General features: G+C 36.2%; 1 protein-coding gene across 1 annotated transcript; it reads right to left on the bottom strand.

Moving 5' to 3' along the window:
- Window positions 1-1,256: 1,256 nt before the first annotated feature.
- LOC107776678 (uncharacterized) lies at window positions 1,257-3,748 on the bottom strand. The gene is made up of 3 exons (XM_016596590.2): window positions 3,301-3,748; window positions 2,518-2,996; window positions 1,257-1,892 (listed from the first exon to the last, which is right to left on the bottom strand). Exons 1-3 carry the CDS (start codon window positions 3,621-3,623, stop codon window positions 1,549-1,551), a joined length of 1,146 nt encoding a protein of 381 aa, XP_016452076.1. The 5' UTR covers window positions 3,624-3,748; the 3' UTR covers window positions 1,257-1,548.
- Between the last annotated feature and the right edge of the window lie 4,124 nt (window positions 3,749-7,872).

A 7,872-nucleotide genomic window follows, 5' to 3' on the forward strand; every position in this document is an offset into this window, starting at 1 on the left:
AAAGAAAAGATAATATCAAGCGGTGCAATTGGTTTTCACAAACGCAGACTTGAAAACCAACTTGGTAACAAGATCTGCAACTTGCAAATGCAAATTGCAAAGAGAAAACATTCTGATTGGTTGCAATGTACATCAGCTTATACTATAAATAGGAGCATCCGTTCTTCATTTCAAGTACACCAAAATCAGAGAGCACAATAGAGCGTAGAGAGAGTAATCCACGGATTGTAGTCTATGAGATAAATAGTGAGTGTGAGTAATATTGTAGTGAGGTATTTAAAATAAAGAGTGTTATTTGTTTCGAAGTTGTAGTAGTCTCTTGATACTATTAAGTTCTAATATTATAGTGAAAATATTGCTCCGCTCGGGTATTATATTTTACCCCGTTAAAAGATTTGGTGTCTTTGTTACTCTCTTGTGTTATTGTATTTATCGTAGATATTGTTCCTGGGCGGGATGTTTTTTTTTTTCCAACAACCAATCGAGACAGAAATGTGATAGGTTAAAGCACGATCTCGGGTTATATCAAACCAAGGTGCGGAGTTAAATCGTTGAGCCCGTGACCCCAGGACCGAACAAGATCGAGACCAAATAAGATCGAGGGAAATTTGCCGAGCCAAATAACAGTAGGCCGAAATATCCGCGATCCATTGGAGATCACGGCGGAAATCTCGGCACGTATCAAGGGGAGGCCGATTAATTAGCAAATCATGAGATTTTATACCTTGTATAGAATTGTATCAAGAGTAGGACACCCCTACTATAATAAAGGGAGTCTGATCATTTGTAATACACATTGTAATAAGGAGCATACACTGTTATTTCTAGCTCTTATCATCTTGTTATTTTGTTCTTACATCAGTTGAGGTATTTCTTGGTCTGAGGGTGATCAAACTCGAAAGCCAAGGCTGTATAATTGTGTGGTTTGAATTTATTTTTCCATCATTAATATCAATATTAATCTATTTTCTTAATTTGTATCAAGTTATATCACATCACATCTATTTTAGACTTTTAATCAAGGCAACTCAGAAATGAAAACTCATGTTGGATAAAATTGAAACTTAGATTCCATCTGTCAGAATTTTGTGGCAAATTACACGAGAATATGGCAAATGTTAGAATTTTGTGACGATTACATAACTTGCAAAATTTTGGCAACTGGAAGAATTCAAGCGAATTACCAAAAGACTTACCTAAGAATTTATGACGAAGATTATTTTCTCAAGACTTTCCTTATTACGGTCAAAATTTAATCAGTGACACCAAATAATCCTATTTGCATCATTCTCCCTTTCTTTATCACCCCCTTCATGCAAAGCTACTTTCAGAATTCAAAAGAAGCATTAGTGGACAAAAGTTCAACTCCAACTTTGCATCATATCGCGCGAGTTACGAAAATGATAACTGAAAACAGCTCGGAATTTCAACCTAAAAACTTCACCCTAATTTTAGCAACTAATACTAGTTCTCCATTACAGGCATAATTAAACCCTAGCTAGAACCTTTTGATTTATGACACAAGAAAAATCACTACTATTAAAATTACTAGAAGTTACAGATACTAGAACTATCATTATGATTAGGTGAAAATAATGTCTTCCAAATCTCAGAGAAAGCCTCAACGATCACCCCGTGGTAATGCTTAGCATTTAGTGATAGAAAACACTGCAAAAGTTGCTCCAAATCATTCTTCTCAAACATTTGTTTCTCAAAAATCATTTCCATCATAGACCTTTTGAAATCCTCATATGGATCCTCCGATTTCTTCACGATCGCAAAACTCTCCTTCACTTTCCCATCAACGCTACAGGGTATCAGCTTCTTGAACACAGATAACCTCGGAGGAAGCTCGTTGTCCGATGATGTAGTCGAGACTGACGGCTTTCTACCTGGTTGAGACATAATATAATTAACTAATTCAAAATGTGTTCCCCTTTAAAAAAAAATACGTAATTTTTTTTTGAGATTATCACATATTGAAACAAATAAGGAGGTCTTGGTTCGTCACTACAAAAAGAATGGATTATTTGCACCATATGGCCATTTTTAAGCCATTCTTTAAATTTGGTCTACGTTAGTCTAGTGAGATAAATTTGACCTTTAATTTATAAAGAAGTTTGATAAATTTTTCTTCTGTCATGCAAATTTAGCCAAATGGGCAAAATGTAAGACTAAATTTAACTAGTGGCATAAAAAGGGCCATTTGTGTAAATGCACATTAAAATGTACACTTATATTATAGTGATAAGGTAAGCAACTAAAAGTGTGTTGTGTCTGGCATTTTAATCTCTTAAATAAGATGATCACATAATTCGCTATAAATTTAAGATTATATATATATATATATATATATATATATATATATATTGCACTATCAGTAAGCCTTAACCTTCAATTTTACCAAATAATGATTAGTGGAGTTTAACCGGGTAAAGTTTACTTACACATTACTTTATATGTATGGGAATATATTGGGATGTTGTTGTATAAAATTTTAAAGTCATTAAGCATTACCAATGTTCATGCCCCTCGAAACGCTGCGTTTTGAATGCTTCACCGTCCTCCTCTTGGTGCTGCCAATCGTCCCTTTTTGACGCCTTGTCTTTGTAGTCTCGTATATGGTCTCCAATTGTTGGTTTAAATCCGAGGACGAGTCAGTCGAATACTCCAAACTTCTGCAAGATGATATTAATGTCTCAGCCTCCTCTTCTTCTTCATCCCAAATTTCCCTACTAAAATTCCCATCACTTTCATCAGCAGATGACGTGCTCATGCAAAATCTTGTTTTATTTTTCTTCTTTTGAGTTCGCTGTTTGTTCTTCTCTGTTATGGAATGAGAGGGTGGTGGTAAGGCTAAAACCTCACTGTCAGAATTGTCGGAGACAGAAGAGTTCGAGATTTTCCTATGAGGTTGTTCTGTCTCATCGTCGTTTTTATTAACACCATGCAACTTCTCTTCTTTTTTCCACTTGAATTCTTGTGAACGTGACGACCTGCTATAAAAATAAACATATACACAACAGATTGTAAGAAACTGTGTGGCACGAAACAGACATTGTTTGTATAGTATTTGAAGAACTCTATACAAAGTCAGTTTCAAATTCATTTTTTTTCGGACAGTCTCACAATAAATTCACCGGCTTCATTTCAATTTATGTGACATAATTTAATTAGACATGAAATTTAATCTAAAAATTTAGGTGGTCCTAAACATGTCATCATATTATTTGTACGGCTATAAAACTTTTAAACTTTATAGTCGACACAGCATTTGTGCAGGAAAGTATCCAACAAGACCTAGTTTGGCTTTCATCGGATGCATATGCTTCTCCGTTCCCCCAGCTACACCGGCAGCCGGCGGTTACCAGAGCCGATGACACATGGAGTTTGAAGGAGGAACGATGAGGATGCTGATGGTGATGGGGTATTGAAGGAGGGGGTGGGGTGATTGGCAAATTATTGACGGTACTAGTGATGAGTTGTGTGTTAAGGTTAATGGATGATGATCGGAAGAAGGAAGGGACAGGATCTTGAGGAAGAATGGAAGGGTCTTTGGAACGGCAAGAGGAATGGAAAGAGGAAACAACTTTAGATATTCTAAGCTTGAAACGTTTTTCCATTCTTTTTGTTCTTGTGAAGTCTGTACGATATGGTGGAGGGGACTTTTGCCTTTTACAAACAGAAAATATGGAACTGATTTATGTTTCGAGAATTAATAGCAAACATTCTAAAAGAGAGAAATTGGAGGTTGATGGGTGTTTAGGGAGGGGGGGGGGGAGGGGGCAGCGTGAGCCTTTGTTTTTCACCTTTTGACTAGTGAGGAGTGAAGGGGAGTGAAGTTTATAATTGATAGTACTACCATACTACTGTTAATGATGTATAATTGTGGATAGTTTTTTTCGTTACAATAAGGACATTATTTGAACCAATCTTGTAACAGCAAAGGCATATTTGACCTAAACTATTAACGAAGGCAAATTTGGATCATTTCACAAAGTTTAAGAGCAAATTTAAATCTTTTTCCAAATATTAATGTAATTTATTCCTCTTTTTTCCCCTTGACGTCTCCATGGAAGTAAAATTGATCTCATGTTTCACAGCAACCAAAGTGATCAACCTAATTTTACAAACACAGACTAGTCTAACACGGACTGAGACCAGGGGCGAAGCTACTTTGGTTGAAGGGTGGTCAACTGACCACCCTTCGCCGAAATATTATTAGACATATAAGGTAAAATATTACTTGTTATTAATTAAAAACAGATTTTGAACACCCTTGCATAGCCCACTGGCAAAAGGTGTTCAAAATTTGAACACCCTTATTGAATTTCTTGGCTTCGCCACTGACTGAGACTTTGATAAGTTATGCTATTGTGGGTTTTGATGATTTGCCGAACTTTATCGAGGAACTAGATAGGAACCAAATGCAATTAGTTCCTTTGGGCTCGTTGTGTTATGTTTTGATGTCTGGCCAAATGTTCTCGAGGAACCGAATAAGGACCAGATGTGATCAGTTTCCCAGTCGTCGTATAGTCAACCGTAAAACTGTAAAAGTTATCTCACTATACCGACTGGCATTAGTGCAACAGCACAACCGTTGCTGCTAGAGGCCAAACCAAAAGATGTATTGTCTCTATCTATTCTCACATGCTCTCTCTCTCTATATATATATATAACATGATACATGGTTTGACCTAATGCTTGCAAAGCAGAAAATACACATTCTCTCAAGTGTTAGCCGTTACTATTCTCTAGGTTCAATCAAGAACAAAGTTGCTACAAACACAATGACCAGATCCCAACAATGAAGATGTTTTAAGTCCTTAAGTTTGTTGTGTCTTTGTCTTTTGTTCTTTACTTATATTCCTACACTACATTCTAGAAGTACTTTGGTAGGACAATATTCAACCATTGTTGTTTGGTTATGTTGACTAGAGTTAGTCATAGTGTGTTGCTTTATAATAGAGTTGTTACAAAGATCTTGTAATAGAGTTATTGTAAGGGGTGAGGGATTAAGAGTTTAATTACTACTAGATAGCAATAGGTTGTAACATGAAGTTTGCTTAGTTTAGTGGGATCGAAATCTTACTAAGGTAGGTCATGATTTTTAATTCCTTGAGCACGGAGTTCTCCACGTAAATATCATGTGTCTTTTACTTTCTGCTTATTTACCGCGGGAGCAAAGAGAGAACGTGGTTTTCTATATTGTTTGATGGACTCCTAGTTTCTATCAATTGGTATCGGAGCAGGTTCTTTCTAAAAGGTTAATACCTATAAAGGATCTTCATCATGACTGCTCACCAAACCTCGAGGAAGGACAATCAACCACAAGACCTCCAAGATTCAACAAGTATTATGGATGGTGGAAAACAAGAATGCATGGCTTTATTATGACTGAGGACTCCGAGTTGTGGGACGTGATTTGTGATGGTCCCTTTGTTCCTATAAAAGTTTTTAGAGAGGGAACAAGAACTGTTCCAAAAAGCAAAAAATAAAATACAATGATGTCGACCGTAAAGCTATCTAGAAGAACTTCAAGGCGAAGAAGATTCTTATTTATGGTATTGACCAGATGAGTATAAACTACTCAGGTAAAATAGTCCCAAATAGATATGTTTACCACTGAATATGAGCTTTTTAAGATGATGATAAGTCCATTCAAGAAATGCATACCCGCTTCACTTCCATAATCAATGAGCTCCATTTTCTTGGAGAAATTATTCCAACCAACAAGTTGGTCCAAAAGATTCTCAATGTTCTACCAGGCCCCTGAGAAAGTAAGGTGAATGACATCACTAAAGCCAAGGACCTGCAGAAGCTGACCATTGATGAGCTAATTGGAAATCTCAAAACCTATGAGATGAAAAGAAATAAGGATCTTGAAAGAAGAGATCCCAAGAAGGAGAAGAGCCTGGTTCTAAAGGCTGCCAACAACAACTCAAGCAGTTATAAACCCGACATGCGTAGAAGATTCTAAAAGATGGTTTGAATAAATAGTGGAATTCTGAAGAGTGGAAGTTCAAGCAAGAACTCCAAAGGAAATGATTGTTGTCATAAGTGTGGAAAGCCTGGATACTTTATTAAAGACTATCATTTTCACAAGCAGGATCACTACGAAAACAACATTGATAAGGCGACCAAGAGGAACCCGGTCTCTGACAGGAGGTTCAAAAGAAGAGATGTTGCTGACAACATGGGGAAGCAAGCCTTGACTACCTAAGAAGATCCCTCTAGTGAATCTGAAGGTGAAGATGACCAAGAATATACATTCATGATGGCTGTTGACAATGAATCCTTAGAATATGAACCAATCTTTGTACTCATGGCTAAATCTGATGATGATAAGGATAAGGAGGAAGATGAGGTAAATTTTCTTGATGTTCAAAGAAACTTGAAAACTTACTCTCAAAAGAAATTGATGCCATTAGAAAATGTATTGATTGATGCCCATCATAACCAATTAATGAGAAAAATGCTTTAACTGAAGAAATTGGTGATGTAGAACAATAGAGGAATGATATGGTAGTTTTCATTGTATATTTAAAGGAACAAATGGAAGAATTAACTAGAGAAAATACCTTGTTGAAAAACCAAATGAAAAAATGGACGGACACCCTTAAGGAAAAAGAAGTGGCTAGTGAGGTGCAACTTGAGCTTGAGAGCGAGCTTAAGAAAATCAAAACAGATCTTGTTGTTGAGCTAGAAAAGAATAGACAACTTTAGGAGGATCTAAAAAGGGTTTAAATGATCTTGATAAGTCACTCAACTAGACATGGTCCTCTTATATAATAACATCTGTGTATAAGAGTAATGGTGGAGGCAATCAAAGAATAGGGTTCCAAAAGTCCAAAACCCCTTATAATTACCATAACAAGTACGTAATTATGGCTAATATTTGGTTGTGCACTCATTATGATCAGACTAGCCATTACAAGGATTCATGTAAAGATAAAATTCAATCTCTGCAGAAAAACAAAAAAATTGTTGAAAAGAAACCTACTATTGAGGAACCTGGTTCTATGAAAAGAAAGTATGTGCTGCTTACATGGGCTAAAAGAAGTTTGATTCACATGTTCTATCATTATAAGAGATCTAAGCTAGCTTGAGTTCCTAAGTCTAACCAGTAATTTTATCTGCAGGATGGAGTGAGAGGAGGTAGTAAAAAAATGGTATATAGATAGTGGCTACTCGAAGCATATAACTGGAAGAATGGATGATTTTCTCTCACTCAAGACCTTCCAAGGTGGGAGTATATCCTTTTAAAATGATAAGAATGGATATATATTCTTGGTGTTGGCAAAATTGATAAAACACTCTCCCATGCAATTGAGAATGTGTACTATGTGAATGGCTTGAAATATAGCTTGTAGAGTGTGTCTCAAATCTGTGATAAAGGAAATAAAGTGAAGTTCTTGTCCAAATCTTGCATTGTCACCGATCTCAAATCTGGTGAAGTAGTGTTGATAGACAAAAGGTTTAAGAACACTTATGTTGTAGATTTTGATTCACTAAATGATGGTGATTTAACCTGCCTAAGTACCATTGATGATGATGCTAATTTATGGCACAGACGACTGAGGCATATAAGTTTTTCTCTGCTGAAGAAGTTGGTTAAGAAGGACCTGGTTCGTGGCTACCAAAGTCAAAGTTCAAGGATCACAAGGTGTGTGATGCTTGTGTAGAAAAGAAGCAGGTCAGGTCTTCTTTTAAACCAAAGAAAGAAGTGAGCACCTTAATGCCACTTGATCTTCTTCATATGGATCTTTGTGGACTTATAAGGATTCCAAGTAGAGGAGGAAAGAAGTACATCTTTGTGATTGTTAATGACTATTTTATATTCACTTGGACATTGTTTCTATGGACCAAGGA

The sequence above is a fragment of the Nicotiana tabacum genome, chromosome 21, assembly GCF_000715075.1.
Source record: "Nicotiana tabacum cultivar K326 chromosome 21, ASM71507v2, whole genome shotgun sequence".
Classification (NCBI taxonomy): domain Eukaryota; kingdom Viridiplantae; phylum Streptophyta; class Magnoliopsida; order Solanales; family Solanaceae; genus Nicotiana; species Nicotiana tabacum.

Coding starts and splice junctions, on each gene's coding strand:
- LOC107776678 (XM_016596590.2), bottom strand. CDS start 3,623: ATGGAAAAACGTTTCAAGCTTAGAATATCTAAAGTTGTTTCCTCTTTC. Junction 2,997..3,300: donor TCCGATGAAAGCCAAACTAG/GTCTTGTTGGAT, acceptor TTTTTATAGCAG/GTCGTCACGTTCACAAGAAT. Junction 1,893..2,517: donor TTCGAGGGGCATGAACATTG/GTAATGCTTAAT, acceptor TGTCTCAACCAG/GTAGAAAGCCGTCAGTCTCG.